Source organism: Ananas comosus, linkage group 23 (assembly GCF_001540865.1).
Source record: "Ananas comosus cultivar F153 linkage group 23, ASM154086v1, whole genome shotgun sequence".
NCBI lineage: Eukaryota > Viridiplantae > Streptophyta > Magnoliopsida > Poales > Bromeliaceae > Ananas > Ananas comosus.
Window position 1 is genome coordinate 552,437 of NC_033643.1, and position 19,466 is coordinate 571,902.

A 19,466-nucleotide genomic window follows, 5' to 3' on the forward strand; every position below is an offset into this window, starting at 1 on the left:
ACTTTTTTACTGATACCGATGGAGAGAGAGGGAGGACAGAGACAGCCAGAGATGACTGCCGATGGAGCGTGGAGTTTTACGTTTCACTATACGCGTCCGAGTAGAGGCCCTTGCCTTTTTTTTTAAAAAAAAAAAAGAAAAGTTAAGAACGTCGACTAGTGGTGTAGAAGCTTGTAGATGATTGTAGAAGCTGCCAAATTGTTTGACGCCTCTAACCGTTTTCTCTCTCTATAAAGGTATCTTCTGGAGCACCTCCCTCCGGGTGAGCACTGTACGGTAAATACCGAAAAAACCGAACCGAACCGCAGCTAGCCTATTAGACTATTTGGTTCGGTTGAATTGAAAAATAAGTTTGGTTTGGTTTGGTTGAAATTTAGAAAAAAGCAATGGGTTTGGCTCCCGGTTCGATTTATGAAACTGAAAAACTGATCAAATCAAATAAACCAAATGGGTAAAGGATTAATACACAATTTTGATAGTATAGGATAAAATGAAAAAGTCTAATTCCATAAACATAAATTATAATATAATTCTAATTTTAACTATGTTGCTTCCCACCTTTTTTTCTCTTCGTCGCCCATCGCTTATGTGAATGGATCAAGGGATGAGATACGCTTGAGGTTGAATGATTCAAAAGGTGTGACGAGATGACTGAACCGAGCCGATAACTCTCGGTCGGAACCGGTTCGTTTTCTTAAAATAGTTTGGTACTTTGGTCCGCTCGGTTCTTTAAAAGGCCCTAACTCCTCCTCTCTCGTCTCATCGAGTTATCTCGTCCAAAAAATTTACTGATACTTTTTTACTGATACCGATGGAGAGAGAGGGAGGACAGAGACAGCCAGAGATGACTGCCGATGGAGCGTGGAGTTTTACGTTTCACTATACGAATCCGAGTAGAGGCCCTTGCTTTTTTTTTTTTAAAAAAAAAGAAAAGTTAAGAACGTCGACTAGTGGTGTAGAAGCTTGTAGATGATTGTAGAAGCTAGCTGGCAAATTGTTTGACGCCTCTAACCGTTTTCTCTCTCTATAAAGGTATCTTCTGGAGCACCTCCCTCCGGGTGAGCACTGTACGGTAAATACCGAAAAAACCGAACCGAACCGCAGCTAGCCTATTAGACTATTTGGTTCGGTTGAATTGAAAAATAAGTTTGGTTTGGTTTGGTTGAAATTTAGAAAAAAGCAATGGGTTTGGCTCCCGGTTCGATTTATGAAACTGAAAAACTGATCAAATCAAATAAACCAAATGGGTAAAGAATTAATACACAATTTTGATAGTATAGGATAAAATGAAAAAGTCTAATTCCATAAACATAAATTATAATATAATTCTAATTTTAACTATGTTGCTTCCCACATTTTTTTCTCTTCGTTGCCCATCGCTTATGTGAATGAATTAAGGGATGAGATACGCTTGAGGTTGAATGATTCAAAAGGTGTGACGAGATGACTGAACCGAGCCGATAACTCTCGGTCGGAACCGGTTCGTTTTCTTAAAATAGTTTGGTACTTTGGTCCGCTCGGTTCTTTAAAAGGCCCTAACTCCTCCTCTCTCGTCTCATCGAGTTATCTCGTCCAAAAAATTTACTGATACTTTTTTACTCATACCGATGGAGAGAGAGGGAGGACAGAGACAGCCAGAGATGACTGCCGATGGAGCGTGGAGTTTTACGTTTCACTATACGCGTCCGAGTAGAAGCCCTTGCCTTTTTTTTTAAAAAAAAAAAAAGAAAAGTTAAGAACGTCGACTAGTGGTGTAGAAGCTTGTAGATGATTGTAGAAGCTGCCAAATTGTTTGACGCCTCTAACCGTTTTCTCTCTCTATAAAGGTATCTTCTGGAGCACCTCCCTCCGGGTGAGCACTGTACGGTAAATACCGAAAAAACCGAACCGAACCGCAGCTAGCCTATTAGACTATTTGGTTCGGTTGAATTGAAAAATAAGTTTGGTTTGGTTTGGTTGAAATTTAGAAAAAAGCAATGGGTTTGGCTCCCGGTTCGATTTATGAAACTGAAAAACTGATCAAATCAAATAAACCAAATGGGTAAAGAATTAATACACAATTTTGATAGTATAGGATAAAATGAAAAAGTCTAATTCCATAAACATAAATTATAATATAATTCTAATTTTAACTATGTTGCTTCCCACCTTTTTTTCTCTTCGTCGCCCATCGCTTATGTGAATGGATCAAGGGATGAGATACGCTTGAGGTTGAATGATTCAAAAGGTGTGACGAGATGACTGAACCGAGCCGATAACTCTCGGTCGGAACCGGTTCGTTTTCTTAAAATAGTTTGGTACTTTGGTCCGCTCGGTTCTTTAAAAGGCCCTAACTCCTCCTCTCTCGTCTCATCGAGTTATCTCGTCCAAAAAATTTACTGATACTTTTTTACTGATACCGATGGAGAGAGAGGGAGGACAGAGACAGCCAGAGATGACTGCCGATGGAGCGTGGAGTTTTACGTTTCACTATACGCGTCCGAGTAGAGGCCCTTGCCTTTTTTTTTAAAAAAAAAAAAGAAAAGTTAAGAACGTCGACTAGTGGTGTAGAAGCTTGTAGATGATTGTAGAAGCTGCCAAATTGTTTGACGCCTCTAACCGTTTTCTCTCTCTATAAAGGTATCTTCTGGAGCACCTCCCTCCGGGTGAGCACTGTACGGTAAATACCGAAAAAACCGAACCGAACCGCAGCTAGCCTATTAGACTATTTGGTTCGGTTGAATTGAAAAATAAGTTTGGTTTGGTTTGGTTGAAATTTAGAAAAAAGCAATGGGTTTGGCTCCCGGTTCGATTTATGAAACTGAAAAACTGATCAAATCAAATAAACCAAATGGGTAAAGAATTAATACACAATTTTGATAGTATAGGATAAAATGAAAAAGTCTAATTCCATAAACATAAATTATAATATAATTCTAATTTTAACTATGTTGCTTCCCACCTTTTTTTCTCTTCGTCGCCCATCGCTTATGTGAATGGATCAAGGGATGAGATACGCTTGAGGTTGAATGATTCAAAAGGTGTGACGAGATGACTGAACCGAGCCGATAACTCTCGGTCGGAACCGGTTCGTTTTCTTAAAATAGTTTGGTACTTTGGTCCGCTCGGTTCTTTAAAAGGCCCTAACTCCTCCTCTCTCGTCTCATCGAGTTATCTCGTCCAAAAAATTTACTGATACTTTTTTACTGATACCGATGGAGAGAGAGGGAGGACAGAGACAGCCAGAGATGACTGCCGATGGAGCGTGGAGTTTTACGTTTCACTATACGCGTCCGAGTAGAGGCCCTTGCCTTTTTTTTTAAAAAAAAAAAAGAAAAGTTAAGAACGTCGACTAGTGGTGTAGAAGCTTGTAGATGATTGTAGAAGCTGCCAAATTGTTTGACGCCTCTAACCGTTTTCTCTCTCTATAAAGGTATCTTCTGGAGCACCTCCCTCCGGGTGAGCACTGTACGGTAAATACCGAAAAAACCGAACCGAACCGCAGCTAGCCTATTAGACTATTTGGTTCGGTTGAATTGAAAAATAAGTTTGGTTTGGTTTGGTTGAAATTTAGAAAAAAGCAATGGGTTTGGCTCCCGGTTCGATTTATGAAACTGAAAAACTGATCAAATCAAATAAACCAAATGGGTAAAGGATTAATACACAATTTTGATAGTATAGGATAAAATGAAAAAGTCTAATTCCATAAACATAAATTATAATATAATTCTAATTTTAACTATGTTGCTTCCCACCTTTTTTTCTCTTCGTCGCCCATCGCTTATGTGAATGGATCAAGGGATGAGATACGCTTGAGGTTGAATGATTCAAAAGGTGTGACGAGATGACTGAACCGAGCCGATAACTCTCGGTCGGAACCGGTTCGTTTTCTTAAAATAGTTTGGTACTTTGGTCCGCTCGGTTCTTTAAAAGGCCCTAACTCCTCCTCTCTCGTCTCATCGAGTTATCTCGTCCAAAAAATTTACTGATACTTTTTTACTGATACCGATGGAGAGAGAGGGAGGACAGAGACAGCCAGAGATGACTGCCGATGGAGCGTGGAGTTTTACGTTTCACTATACGCGTCCGAGTAGAGGCCCTTGCCTTTTTTTTTAAAAAAAAAAAAGAAAAGTTAAGAACGTCGACTAGTGGTGTAGAAGCTTGTAGATGATTGTAGAAGCTGCCAAATTGTTTGACGCCTCTAACCGTTTTCTCTCTCTATAAAGGTATCTTCTGGAGCACCTCCCTCCGGGTGAGCACTGTACGGTAAATACCGAAAAAACCGAACCGAACCGCAGCTAGCCTATTAGACTATTTGGTTCGGTTGAATTGAAAAATAAGTTTGGTTTGGTTTGGTTGAAATTTAGAAAAAAGCAATGGGTTTGGCTCCCGGTTCGATTTATGAAACTGAAAAACTGATCAAATCAAATAAACCAAATGGGTAAAGAATTAATACACAATTTTGATAGTATAGGATAAAATGAAAAAGTCTAATTCCATAAACATAAATTATAATATAATTCTAATTTTAACTATGTTGCTTCCCACCTTTTTTTTCTCTTCGTCGCCCATCACTTATGTGAATGGATCAAGGGATGAGATACGCTTAAGGTTGAATGATTCAAAAGGTGTGACGAGATGACTGAACCGAGCCGATAACTCTCGGTCGGAACCGGTTCGTTTTCTTAAAATAGTTTGGTACTTTGGTCCGCTCGGTTCTTTAAAAGGCCCTAACTCCTCCTCTCTCGTCTCATCGAGTTATCTCGTCCAAAAAATTTACTGATACTTTTTTTACTGATACCGATGGAGAGAGAGGGAGGACAGAGATGACTGCCGATGGAGCGTGGAGTTTTACGTTTCACTATACGCGTCCGAGTAAAGACCCCCCTCTGCAACTGGGGCCCATTATATCCACCCTGACGCCGCCGCAGCTCCTTCGCCGCTGTTTTCCGCGCAGGCGCTCCTCTTCGTATACGTTGACTGGAAGGAGACTCCGCTCGACCATTTGATCAAGTTTGATGTCCCGGGATCGGAGGAGGAGCAGCGACTCCAGGTGCGGGTCTACCCGCACCAAACTCTCGTCATTCATGGCGTCAAGTTGCGGCTGGTGTCAGCGGGAGAGGAGGAGGAGGGCTGGCGCGTCCTCGCCGAGGAGAGGAGCGCCGGTAGTTATTTTGAGAAGCCTCCGCCTACCCCGCAATTAATGCAGATCTGGATCACATGGTCATGGAGAGGAAGGATGGCGTTCTTTCGATAACTGTGCCCAAGCAGCGCGTGAGCGAGGTAACAGTCCTTCTCTCCCTTGTTATTTCTCTTTCTAGATGTAGAATTGTAGATAGCATGTCTGAAGTACTCTCCTCCCCTATCTCATTTCTATACAGATAGAAAGAGAGAGGGGTCGAGAGCAAATTCTTCCATTCACCTTTTATCTTCCCCCTCCGAGGAGAGCTCCTCCTCCGCAGCGGAATGTAAACGTCCACCCGGACGCTTCCTTTTGCGACGGTACACCTAGCGTGATTTCGTGTCGTCTGGTGCCACTGCTCGTCGATTGGAAAGAAAATCAGCACCAACATGTGTTCAAGGTTGATTTACCGGGCTCAGAAGAGGAGCTGGAGTTTATCGAGGTCCCCGGAGCCTTCTGATCCAGGGCGCACGGAATCGGGTGGTGTGTCCACTGGAGGAGGAGGAGGAGCGTTGGCTTGTGGTTGCCGAGGAGAGACCCGCTGGCAACTTCTTCAGAAGCTTCTTGCTGCCACCCACTGCAGAACTCCGTGACGCCATTGCTATTCTGCGCAATGGCGTGCTAACGGTTTGGGTGTCGAAATCGGCAATGCCCGTGAGGAGTATAACAGGATCAATAAATGTTTCTCTCTCACGGTGAGCGATTTAGACACTAGTTTCGGTAGTTTTGAATTTGAGATTTCGTTTTCTTTTTTTGCTCATTCTCTTGGTCGTTGAATTGATTCTGTGTTTGGGTTGTAAGCATTTTTTGTTGTTGATGTTGTGGTTTGGTACAGGGAGATAAGGTTCAGTGAGTTCGATTTGTTTTGGAAACCCTAGTTCTATTTCTGAAATTTTGGAGCAGGTTGATGGTTGCTTATTTGATTGAAAAGACGATGAGCTTTAAAAGATTTAATTGACTAGTTTGTTTGGTTTGGTATATTGAATCGATTCAAAAAAAAAGAGTAGCAATCTCCCAGTGCTTGAATGCTTCTTTGGTTAGCTTGATTTGTTAGTAAATGGATTCTAAGGCAGAGTTACAAACTATAAATCCATTAATTTGATTTGTCGTTCTAAAGCAGAGTTACAAACTTTATATCCATTAATTTGATTTGTTATCAGATGGGTCCTAAGGCAGAGTTGCAAACTCTAAATCCTTTAATTTGATTTGTTATTAGATGGATTCTAAGGCAGAGTAACGAATTCTAAATCCATTAATTTGATTTGTTATTAGAAGGATGTGACAGAGTAGTAGTAAACTCTTAATCAATTCGTTTGATTTGTTATGAGATGAATACAGTGGAAGAGTGGCAACTTCTTAACTGATCATTTGACTTGTTTAGATGGATTAGAAGGGTGAGCAGCAAACTCATAGTGCTTACTTGTAGGGAGCATTTGATTTGCATCATGCAAGAGTACTTGATTTTTCTGCATCAGATAATTCAGATTGTACTCTATGGGCAATTGCTTGTATGGTCCTTCACGAATTGGCTTTCGTATTTTTCCATTAAAAAATTGTTGCGCTCAAATCTGCCCTTCTAAAATTTCAAATTCATTCAAATAAATCCTCAAATTAGTAGTATATAAGAAAAACAAAAAAAAACATTTGAGGGTTATATTTGAAACGTGAGGTTAATATGAAACTCAATAACTTTTCTTTGGTACATTAGCAATTTTTTTTTTTCAAATTGCTTTGCATAGTAATATTATCTTTACTGTAGCTATTTTTCTGATGAAAAATGCTGCGTGTGCACTCCAAACAGAGTGTATATATTACACATTGTGGATTCAAAAGGTTTATAACATTTTCTTGAAATTTTTGTATTAATTAAAAAAAAAAAAGTTGATATGCTAGGTGAGTAAATTCAAGTCTTTTAAAGGTTAATGTATAAATTACATACTTATATTATAGGTGTATAGCTAGTATTGCTATTTTTAGATACAAATTTCTATAAATTTTTTTTTTTTTTTGAGAGATAGGTAACATGCTATCTTCGTTATTTTATTTAGAAATAAGCTTAGCTAAAAATATGAATTAATTAGGATTCTAACTTGAAACTAATAGGAGTGTAAAACAGGCGCGGCGGCCGTGGGTCGCCCGGCCGGCACGATTACGCCGACGAACCGGCATGACTACTGTAGGCTTTCTTGCTGGTCGCGGCCGGTCCATGTTCTTCGGGCCGTACTGGCTGGAGTTTAGTGGCCGATGGCCCGGCCACGCACGGCCTGCTTGGGCCGTGCCAGCCGGGCAGCACGGTCCTGAACTCCAGGCCAAGGCAAGTCTTCTTGGGCTGGAGCCTCCCCAGAGATTTCCTCCAACTCCCGAGGCCTGCTAGCTTGGGAGGCATAGCTTTTGGTCCAATGGACCAATAATATTGGTCCATTGGACCAAAAAAAATTCGAATTCCTCTTTTTTTTCAAAAAATTTACAAATAAATAAATAAATATATATATATAATAAATTTATATATTTATTATTCTATAATTATTTTTATAAATTTTAAAGTTTTAGCCAAAATATTAATTTAAATAAATAATATTCCTTATTTATATTTTATTTTGTATATGCATATTTTAAAAAAATTAAATAGGGGCCGGCCCGGCCCGGCACGGCACGGCCCTACTTCCGGGCAAAAGTCCGTGCGGGACCGAAGTCTAGGGAGTTCGGGCCCGGCATGGCCGGCCGGATTTGATGTCCGGGCCGGGCCGGGCCATGCCGTGGCCCGTTTTGGCCCGAAAAATGTGGGCCGTGCCATTATAACCCTAGGTACTAATCACCAAGGCCAGGGACGGTCGGTACAAATCTGTAAATTGTAAAACTGTGAACAGCAAGCATGTACCAATGCTCGGTATGTTTGTTAATGACGTAAGCAAACGACTCGTGCGGAGGGTCGTGGTGCGACGAAGCAACAGGTGTCAGGATCAGGATGCACAGGATTGCGACACAGCGTGTATCTGCAGCTTATCAACTCCAAACCGAAAGTGTTTTTACTGTTCTGTACTCGTTATGTATCTACTAATTTATAGGCCCGCGTAGAGGAAACGGGCCCATCCTCGTGTACTCATCACGCCATTGGTTTATTTGTATAAATTCATGGTCAAAAATTTAACGAGATGAGATGGGAATGGAATCGATCCCTTGTGGCATTTACCGCATTTCATGAGAGGGGTCCTCTCCGTTTTTAAAGCTCCCACCCACCACTCCCACTCCCCCCTCAAACCACTCTTCCACAACCCTCTCTCCCTTTCTCTCTCTTCCCACTCTCTAGTATACTACTCCATGTCCTTCTCTCTCTCTATATATATTACTATTATTTTTCACACAAGAAAGAGAGAGAGGGTTGAACAGGTCACAGGCTCTGAAAAACCGTTAGGCAACTACTAGATGCTACTGCACGAACCTGAACTAGTGCGTACTAGCTAGTGCATATTTATTTTCCTCAGAGGAGAGATAAGCAACAAAAACTAGAGTTCCTTTTTTTTTTTCCTACTCGCTGGGTCCGTAAAGAAGGTGATGACGGAGAACGATAGCGGCATTGAGCTGCTCTGTGATGAAGACCCCTTTGTTTATAGTCGATCGCCTTCTCCAACGCCTACTCGGCAAGATATCCAATTCTGCTCGTTAGATAAGAATCAAAAACTCAGCGAAGAAGAACGCCGAGAAGCGTTTAGTTATTTCCTCAGTAAGGAGCAGCAATTTGCTCCCAACCGTGAGTACTTGAAGCAACTGCAGTGTTCCATCAAGCTATCAACTGCAAGGTTTAAAGCCGTGCGTTACATTATCTTGGTAAATTTTGGATTCTTTGTGGTGTAATCTCTTTATCTCCTTATTCTGCTGCTCATGCGTGCATCAATTATGTATCCGCGTAATTTCAGGTGTGTAACAAGCTAAGTTTGGCCGTTGGAACTGTGTTCAATGCTGCCAACTATGTCGATCGCTTCCTCTCTATGAATTCTTCCACGGTAGATATTATTATTCGTCCGGTCGTGTTATTAAATCTTGATGGGAATAGTTAAATTAATTCGGTTAAATGAGTTTTGTGTCTTCTTATTTATAAATGATAGAACTGGGAAGGTTGGATGTTAGAACTGCTTAGCGTTGCATGTGTTTCCATTGCAGCAAAGTTTGACGAGGTGAACATTCCGTCCTTGCACGATCTCCAGGTATTTATGTACTCTCTCTCTCTCTCTCTCTCTCTCTCTCTCTCTCTCTCTCTAAAAGTATAAAAGGGAATTTAATTAGCTCTCTAGTTTATTACGCATTGATATATAATTAATCCTTCATAATTCTTTTGCACGTTGATATATAATACTTCATAATTCTTTTTCTTTCTCACATTATAAAAGGGAACTTAACTAGCTCTCTAGTTTATTACTCATTTATAATATTACTTCATAATCTTTTTATCAGCTTGTGATAAAATCATTTATTGATTGATTTATCGAACATGTTGAGAGGTTTTTCTTTTCGTATATTAATTTTACAAAATTCTACCTTCTAATTGATAACATGAGGGTTTTGATTTTATTTGTCGGAACTATTTCTTCAAATTCAAGTATTTAACCGATATATTAGAAAAAAGAAACAATTCAAGGCAAGAAAAAGGACGCTATTTGTTCTGATCATGAAATTCAGGTTTTTAATCATGTATAAAGAAAATTCAGACAAAATAAGATTAGTAAAGGGTACCTACAATTCATGCAGTCACTAAAAACGAGAAACTGTTACCTCGACCGGTCGTATTAATACATCTCATGCACGACAGCTCCAAAATGCTAGGATAGAATCTTAAATTAAAATGTCCTACGACATTCAAATTGGGCATTCATTCGTCTCTTACAAATTAAATAATAGATTTCTATATTTTTATGATTTTTTTAGTATATAGAGATCCTTTAGATGATGTAGGTCGTATTTGTTTGATTGAATTATGAGTTTAAGATATTAATCATTGCAAAATGAGTGTGGTGTATGAGGTATACGAATACACCGAGTGCATACTACAATTTCTATACTGATTATAAATGCACGTAAAGCAGTTGGGGAAGCCCTTACTGTTTAACGTGCATGCAGCTAAATCGGGTCCACTCCAGCAGATACTTTTCTCATTATTCTATCACTTATTTTATCAAATAATATATAGCACACATATATATATATGCAAATACTCGTAGAATTAATTGCTATATGATTTTGCAATATGATGATTCTATGATTGATGAATGTGATCAGACGGAGGAGATGGAGCACAGATTCCAGGCGAGCACAACACAAGACATGGAGCTCATGATCCTCAAAGCATTAGATTGGCGACTCTCCTGCGTCACCCCCTTTTCCTACGTCGACCTCCTCCTCCCTCTGTCGCGGCAGCACACCGAAGAAACCACTTCCGCCGACTGCGTCACCCACCTCCTCCTCCTCTCTCTCTTAGGTATTAATAACCAACTCGATCAACAACTCCCTATCTTCCCCCACTTGTTTCTGCTAACATGCCTTTATATAGAGAGAGAGAGAAATATATATATATACACCTTATCTCTGCACATACGTTTTCATTAAGTGGTGACATCTTACATGATCATTATCGAAATCAAACGGTACAGGAACAAGCCTGCTTCAGTTCGGGGCATTCGTCGTCTCTGCGTCGGCTTTTAGATGCGCTCTCCAGGACGACGACGGTGCTTCCTTCTCCGATCTCAGTGATCTGATTCCGTTAGAGCACATGGTAAGACCAAATTAATATATCTCTGCTCTTATTCGATAACGTAAAATCCTACGATACGTTTATATTCAAGAAATAGTGGAGTTTCGGGTTCTCTTTCAAAATTATGTGCTCATTGAAAATTCCTAGTATTTCAGTGTTTTAGTTCGTTCGATTATTTAATTTCTGGATTATAGGTTAAGTTAGAGGAGTGCTATGAGATTATGAAGCAGATTTGGGATAAGAAGAAGACGAAGAAGAATAACGATAGGAGCCCCGTCTCCGTTATCCCCGTGGAGAATGGTGATCATGCCCTAGGCTGTAATCTGAGGATAAACCGTTGCTTGTTTACCGAGCCAATATCAGAAGATGACTTTAATGAGCATGAGCTCAAGGACCACAAGGACCCATGAAGTAAATGAAGAACATAATTGTTATATAATGAGATCCATTAATACAGGAGTGTGAAACTATTTATTATTGTTTATTTCTGTCACCAGGTAAACATCATCAATAAGTTATTGATAACTATTTATATTTGTCGGAAACCATTGTAAGTCCTCTTCTCAACTCATGATAGTCAATCAACGAATGGCTTCTTTTTAAGTTTGCTGCTGCTTAATTTCCTGCAAAGCTTGATTATGAATCCGCTTACTTTCTCTTCTTCTTCTTCGAGGATTGAATAGTACGCACGGTATTTGACTGTGTGAACATGTTGCAGCAAACCAGGGTTCAATGATAATATGGAAGACACATTTTGGTCTTAATTTGTTCGAATAATACTCGAATAGTTGCTGTAAGCATTCATATTATAGCTCACATCACTAGCCACCGCCCGTGCGGCACTTGCCTTCCTCTTTGAAGCCGAGTCAGAACTACTGGTGCAAATACATGCAGCTTCAAAACAACTGAAACAAAACTTATATCCGGAATAAACAACCGACCATTTAGCAATTGCACACATTTTTTGTATAATGAACTAGCTAAGGTATTATATATGCTTCCAAGAGTAGAATTATTATTTCATTCTTGCTCATCGCTATACCAAACTATAAATAGAAAAGTGACTGCCGCAACTGGCTGGTAAATCACAAACTGCAAAAAAAAAGGGCATGTCCAGTGTTAAGTTATCCAGTTCCACCTTCGTTCATTTCCTGCTAAGGCCTTGTTTTAGAGTAGTTGCTTCTCCTACCGCTGCCACTCTGATGCTTTACGAGTCCACAAAAATCCAAAGGCGTCTTATATCTCCGCTCTCAAATGTTTCCTCGGAGCAAGTTCACCGCTCTTGCATCGCAATTGGATGTAAAGAACCTTCAGAGTTTGTAAAGCTTTAAAGCATTAAAGTGGCCACCCATGTGGATCGAATGACAGACTCTGCATGCCTGAATAAAACCCCCCCCAAAAAAAGTCAATGTCATGTTTCTCAAACACAAGTGCTACATGATAAACATACAAATCAACTGCATGCCGATCAAGATTACCACACGCGCGAGGCGTGCACACAGAAAGAGCGGATTCCCTGAAATACCTCTGTAGGGTGCTTATATGATGGCAACTACAGAAGTCTGCAGATCCGGGTGTCAACAACTGCAGCCTTTGAAGGTTCAGAAAAGTCCAGTGCCTCAGCCAAAGATAATCGGCGATTCCTCCATGCAGCTTCGGCCCACTTCTTCATTCGCTCACCTTCTTCCTTCCTGTTTTGCTGAATACACAGCAGTTCAGCATATCCACCTTTACAAAACAAATAAATTTTAGTGAACTTACCTCTCACAAATTAAATTTTGGCATCATCATATTCGTAAGAAATGAACAATGAAAGCACTTATACAAGACCTTAATATGTGTCGCAAAATTTTGACAATTTTCAGCTTATGTATATTTCTAATGTTATTGAATCCGGCACATGCACACAAGTATTTACATTATCTTGGGCATTGGATACTATGAATATATCAGACAATTTATACATAAATTGATTCATTCCATCTTCAATACAGTCATATTGAAAATTAGAACTATCAGTTGACATTCATCTCTCACCTAAAGATCACAAACGAGAAGCACTCGAGAAAGACAATGGTGAAGTGGGAATAATATTCCTCTGCCATCTCATGAAAGATTATATGCGAAACAACTATAGAAACCATTTAGGTTTTACTTTGCTATAGATTCACAAACATTTAAACATATGGCAATTATTACTATATTCGTTGACAATAAGACCTTATTCTATGATGCCCTAAGAGCCAATAAATGGAGAACATAATAACGGTAGGGTATGTAACAAATAACCCTTAAAATTTAGTCTTCTTTTTCCAAACAGTTGTGAAAGTTTTCGTTTTCCAATTTATTTCTCCAAATATGAAAAGTTACTACACAGCATAAATAGAGCAAACAGGATAGCTACAGCACAAATGTACAACCTCTCGCAAGAGCAACTATGTCCCTCTTATCACCCTGTGGATCAGTAACTGCCAAAAACAGCACAAAACACAAGAATTTAGTTTAGATAGATGCCAAAGGAAAAATAATACAGCCCTGTTTTCTTACCTTCAGAATTCAAGGTCGGGGCTTTAAGCAGGTCTAATGCCCTCCTGTATAAACCCTGAGATTTGACAGATCATTCAGCATGACATAATTCTTTGTGTTTGACTAAATGCTACAGCCTTTTAAGAAAGATAAAATTAAGCAATATCAAAAAAGAATAAATCATGAAAAAAAAACAGGTCTAATACCCTCCTGTATAAAACCTGAGATTTGACAGATCATTCAGCATGACATAATTCTTTGTGTTTGACTAAATAATCCTGCCTTTTAAGAAAGATAAAAATTAAGCAATATCAAAAAAGAATAAATCATGAAAAAAACTCCCTACTGGGGATATTCAGATAGTAGAATCCATAAAATCTTTGATGACTGAAGTTATTGTTGTGGACAAATTCACGGCATGGCAATACAACTGAAACAATACTTTGACTATGCTAATATGGAAGGAAGAATATTTCAGCTAACCTCCTGAACTAATATTGAGCTTGATGACTCTGACTTTGCTTTCTGTTTGAACATTAAACCTATACATGTCAGTATTATACCAACTTTTGGATGAGATGAACCTGAAGAGCACCATAAAATACGATGTCAATAAAACATATATTCTGAATAATTCATTTGTCGAATTCTGAGTTTAATTCTCTTGGACAGAGAATTGATGAGAGTATGACAAACCAAAATGATGCTCAGCCTTGGTCAAAGCCTTCGTTAGCAACTCCTCTGCTTCATTAAACTTCCTGAGTTACAAGTATAACTCCGCTCAACAGAAGTCACGAGTAAATATTTGTTCATTCGCAAATATCTAATCAGACAAGGGAAGACTGCTGACACCAACTTTATTTGCATTTGTTAAAACTACATTGAAGATACATTTTCTTGAGAAAAACAAAAAATTAAACTAAAAAATACACTTAAACAACAATGTGAGATACGCTAAATAAGCCTAGCGGCTAGCGCATATAATAAACTAAGGCACATACCCTGAATGAGATAAAAGTTGACCCAATGCACAAGATACACCTAGCAAAGCCTCTTCGGGAACCATATTGGCAGCTGCTTTATAAGAAGTGCCGGATAAATTTTCATTCTCCAATGCTCGAAGTGACTTCTCATATGTGTCCTTTGCCAACAAAATATTCCCAGTACAATGCAAAAATTCCCCATATGAAAGCATAGCATTTCCTGCAAATATAATTATCACAAAATTAGGAACAATTCAGTAGGCAGAAAAGAAACGCTCTCCCCATTTTGCAGCTAAACTCAACAAGAAGGGCATACCTACTTGTTCTTTGCCTGCTTCAACATTGCAATCCTCAAACCCTTCAAAGAACGACTTGGCTGACACATAAAGCTAAAGTCACTTCTTTCATCGTCCCATTTTAGTACTTAAAAGACTTGAAATAGCCATCTCCAATGAAACCCTCATAATGCCAAAAGGATTAGAAAGGTAAACCTGGCTCAATCTCCCCGTTTAGCAGATCAGCGAGTCCCCGAATAGTATTAGCGCGCAATTTCAAAGCTGTGCTGTTTGGAGTATCATCTGCGAGCACTAAGGAAGTGGCATCCTATTATGGGAAAATAACCCTGAATGAATCTAACTCAAAGAAAAACAGATAGTAAATATGGCAGTCTGTAAATACCTGCCCTGCCTCCATCTTTAGTCCCATAAGACCTTCCCATGCGGCCACTGCACAGTAACTCAGGCATGTCAATTTATTTTGATGCCTTACATGAAGCAACAATATGCTTAGCTTCATATGTAGTGTGAGGGCCAAGTACCCTTTACATTTAATGTTTGTACTCACTACGGAAACTCGAGTTTCATTGCACAGTGAATCCACCTACAAAAACCATAGGGTCCTACTCATATACTTTAAGAATGTGATCTAAGTTGTTGTCATGGTAATCCCTGTCAACAGTTAACTCCTAATATAAATATGGGAACTTTATGCAAAATGCATAGAGAATAACCTCTAATAGCTGAAGATGGGGAAGCCAACAGGTAAATCTCCTCGAGCTTCTCCATGGCATCCACAAGTTTCCCCCTGCAACAAAACCAAACGATAAAAATACCTCTTTAGTCATCAAAATCCCCCCTTTCCCCCAAATATGGATTAAAATTTATCCAATCCAAGGAAACCAAACACAAGTTAAAACAATTCCAACGATTTAAAACAGGAACGACCTCTCATAGAGTAATGTGGACATGGCAAGCATGATCGTCCCAATCGCATCGACACTCCCCTCTTCTCCGCCTCCTCGCAAGTTCGAAACCCCTTGCTCGAGCACCAACATCGCTTCGTCGTACGATTGCCCTAGACAAACGCGAACTCATAAAAAATCACAAATTACGCTCCTTTTTTAGCTTCAAAATTGAGTCTTTGGATCATTATTAAGGAGGAGAAAAAACCTGATCTTTGAGACCTCGCATGCCCTAGGGCGTACTGGATCATCTGCGCCGCTACTCGCTCGTGCTGCGTCCCATCGCCGTCGCTGGCTCCGTAGAATCGCTTTTGCGATCGGAGAGCTTTTGCTACAGCTTTTCCAAAAGCGCTGCGAATCATCGCCGCGGCGGAAACACACAGTGAGTGAGAAAAGAGAGAGAGAGAGAGAGAGAGAGCGAGACCCGCGTGTTTTATCAACTTCGCAACGCTTCTCGAACTGTGATGACACGAGGCGCGTCGCGAGCCGTTTGATGAAGTGACGTTATACGTGGTGTAGGCCGTTGGATCTCAACCTCTCGATCATGAGCATTTACATGTCAAAGACTAAAAAAGTTAATCCATGTAATTTATGGACAAATAACAGTTTGCAAATTATTACCTTGCTAAGCAAAGTATTTTTCTTTTCCATCTTTGTTAGCTAATATATGTCACATATTTTGAATTTTTAAATTTTTTTGTATTTACTTGCAGATGATTAAGTGCTTCTTTCCTTTTATAATCTCTTGAGTCTAAATTTGAAATTATCTGATGTAGGTGAATTAACGTTAGTCTACAGTTAAAATCAAAATCTGTTGGACGCATCTCATTTATTATTTTTCACCAGTGCACACTTCCATAACAAAAAGCCCTGATTTCGTTAGCGACTAGATCCAAGTAAAATTCCTCATTTTCATCAAATGTAAAAGACTCCAATTTTTCCTATGTATTTAAAATCCGTTTGACATTAATGAGTTATCAGATCCTATTAAATAAGATAAGTTTAAACTAAAAACATATAAAATAAAATTATAAAAAATATAAAAAAAAATATCATAATCAACTTATTACCATGCACGCAGACCCCTCGTGATATGCCCTTTCTCCTGCTTTATAAACAGCTTTTTTAACTCCAAAAAGCAGCATCAATTAGGTCATGAGGTGATAAAAAATCTATCCCAAAAGAAAAGGAAAATTCAAAACTAGGGATTTAGCTTTTCCTGCAAGAGAATATTTATAGCTGTTGGCCGTGGTAACACTAAAATTAATGTAAAACTATCGTTTTCCGTAAGCAGGTTTAAGTTACCAGAAAAAGAGCGAATTAATTTATTGCTAGTGTCTTTTTCAAACAACTCTAAGCTACAGGAAATAAAGTTCAAGTAGAAACAAGCGATTAATGAATTAGAAAATTTGTTTATCACATCACACTTTGTAAGGAAAATTAAAGTAAAATCCCCGCATCAAACAACTGATAGCTTTAACTTTCTCTGCCATCTCTTTACACCTTACACCCACGCAAAGACATCAGATGATCACATAAATCATGTAAGTCTCTTTTGCATAATAATCTAGATAAACCTCAGACGATAGAATGTACAGATTCAAGTACCGGGCAAACATTTTTTCTGTTTCCAAAAGATTGTAGCAGTAACCAAGCCCTAAACCGGCAAATCAAATTTTTCTGACAAGCTGCGGTGTAATTTTTCATGAAAAGTAGTGCAACAACAATTGGTTGCGACAGATTTGTAACCCAAGGCCTTCTTTCATCAAGCTCACATTTTTGTCTTCCAAAACATGCATTGTGATTGAAGAGTGCCCGCATTTGCAGAACAATTATACAGTAAAATCTGCCACCGTAGACTCTACATATGCTCATCTGCAAGAATTATCTACATTTCTGTCAAACCATAGCCTGCTTAAACACAACCTTTCGAGATACCAAGAATGCACATGGACATAAAGAACGCGATAATAAGATTAGTTAGATATCTGTACCAACATTCTGAGTATAAAACCATGCCAAATAATGTCCACTGGATTTCCTAGAACATGCTGAATTTCTAATTTCCAAGTGCTCCTTGCTCTTCTTTGTTCTATAGATTCAATAAGTTTAACATAATTATTAACATACATCGGTTGCATAAGACTCTTTTTAACTCCTGCAATATAAAATTGCATAAAATAGAAAATTCCAATAGCCGCCTGTTTAAGTGCAAAGCTCAAATCTCACTGCAACCATTTTGCCAGCCAGAGTAATTAAAAAGGAAACATGCGAAGCCGCGAAAAAAGGATCAATATTTCTGCAAGACAGTACAAACTGTAAAAAGACAAAAGACAACTGCAGCAAGCTAATAAAGAGACGCATCGATTTTGAAGCAGGATAATCCAATCCAGGTCACGGCAAAAATTCTTTTGTCATCCAAACTATAGCATGAAGCAAATGAAAGGAGTTGAAAAATCCTAAACAGAAACAACCGTACAGCGGCAGCAAACAGATGTATGCTTTCACATCTCAGAAACTATCACATGAGAAGAAGATTTGACTCCCAATAAGCATTAGATGGCCAGAAGGTTGCACCATGAACAGATTATTTAGAATTTAATTCAGAAAACCGAGAGATTCTAAGATCGATCAAAGTAACTCACGTATACAACAATTCTACCAACTGATGACGCACATGTGTCAGCACGCAGCATCAGAGTAAGAACAGAGCACGAAGCAGAATCAAAATAAAAAATTACTCCATGAGCAGATTATTGATTTATAATTAGGATGTAACAGTACAACAAGTGAATAAATCAAACCAATCGCAATTCGCAAAGCAGTAACTTCAAAGAGAATCATACAGAAAATTTATAAGACGGATCGCCAAAGCAATTAGCTCAATTATTCATAATTGGGTGTAGCACGAGAAATTAAGGGGAGGAGGTGACAGAACCAGAGCAATTATTCCGGCGTGATTAGTCCCTCTGATGACTCCCGAAGAACCCGTAGGCCTGATTCGGATCGTAGCCGCGATAAGCCGCTGCGTTCTGATGCCCGTTCACCGGCATGATGGTGACCGAGCCGTTGTGCGCCGTTGGCTGCAGCATCCCGAACACCGGCACGCGGATCACCGGGGCGGGCCCGCCGTACGGCACGGGCATTGGCGGAGCGCGCGCCTTGCTGAAGAGGCTCTGCAGGTGGTCGGACGACGGGGAGGGGGAGGGGGAGGGGGAGGGGGCGTCGTCCGATACCCCCTGCATCCTCTTGAGGTAGAGGCGGTACTTCTGCAAATGGGTCGTCGGAGAAGGGGGCGAGGGGGCGGGAGGAGGAGGCGGGGTAGCGGAGGAGGTCGGAGATGGTGCTCTCGGAGGCGCGGTGCACTTCGAGCATGGTGCGCGAGGGTTCCGGCGAGATGCTGAAAGCGGAGGCGAGCTCCGGCGAGATCAGAGACTGGGAGAGCGGGGTGAGGTCGTCGGCGCTCGGGAGGCCGATCTCCCAATCGAGGACGCGCCCATCCTCGCCGTCGCCGGCGGCGGCCGCCACCACCATCTCGTAGTCGCCTTCTTCGCCCATAATAGGGCGATCGGACTCACGATCGGAGCGGATTAGTGTTTGGGAGAGGGAGGAGCCATGGAGGAGGGCAGAGGCATTAGGGTTTCGATCGCATTCGGAGGAGGAGGAGCAGGGGCGGGGAAGTAGGCGGTGGAGGCGGCGATGGTGGGCCCACTGAGGAGATTTTTTCTACACGAGGAGGGGCTTTTTCTCAGAGATATTTTGTTCAGTATAATTTCATTTGCTGTATCCTGTTTTGAAGAGCTTTTATAAACG

General features: G+C 40.1%; 3 protein-coding genes across 4 annotated transcripts; 2 read left to right on the plus strand and 1 right to left on the minus strand.

The window, feature by feature from the left end:
• On the plus strand, positions 4,902-6,033 carry LOC109728219. Its single transcript, XM_020258583.1, has 2 exons — positions 4,902-5,262; positions 5,361-6,033. Exons 1-2 carry the CDS (start codon positions 5,200-5,202, stop codon positions 5,619-5,621), a joined length of 324 nt encoding a protein of 107 aa, XP_020114172.1. The 5' UTR covers positions 4,902-5,199; the 3' UTR covers positions 5,622-6,033.
• On the plus strand, positions 8,693-11,523 carry LOC109727898 (putative cyclin-D7-1). Its single transcript, XM_020258109.1, has 6 exons — positions 8,693-8,986; positions 9,076-9,162; positions 9,265-9,363; positions 10,433-10,631; positions 10,804-10,925; positions 11,099-11,523. Exons 1-6 carry the CDS (start codon positions 8,714-8,716, stop codon positions 11,312-11,314), a joined length of 996 nt encoding a protein of 331 aa, XP_020113698.1. The 5' UTR covers positions 8,693-8,713; the 3' UTR covers positions 11,315-11,523.
• On the minus strand, positions 11,811-16,076 carry LOC109727896. Of its 2 annotated transcripts, XM_020258108.1 has the most exons (14): positions 15,862-16,020; positions 15,637-15,766; positions 15,423-15,496; positions 15,231-15,292; positions 15,092-15,138; positions 14,905-15,000; positions 14,730-14,789; positions 14,432-14,633; positions 14,127-14,188; positions 13,914-14,014; positions 13,452-13,506; positions 13,325-13,372; positions 12,430-12,632; positions 11,811-12,283 (listed from the first exon to the last, which is right to left on the minus strand). In XM_020258108.1, exons 1-13 carry the CDS (start codon positions 15,880-15,882, stop codon positions 12,457-12,459), a joined length of 1,134 nt encoding a protein of 377 aa, XP_020113697.1. In that variant the 5' UTR covers positions 15,883-16,020; the 3' UTR covers positions 11,811-12,283; positions 12,430-12,456. The 2 variants fall into 2 exon arrangements, with proteins under 2 accessions (XP_020113697.1, XP_020113696.1); XM_020258107.1 differs by lacking the exon at positions 15,231-15,292 and having other exon boundaries at positions 14,905-15,016; positions 15,862-16,076.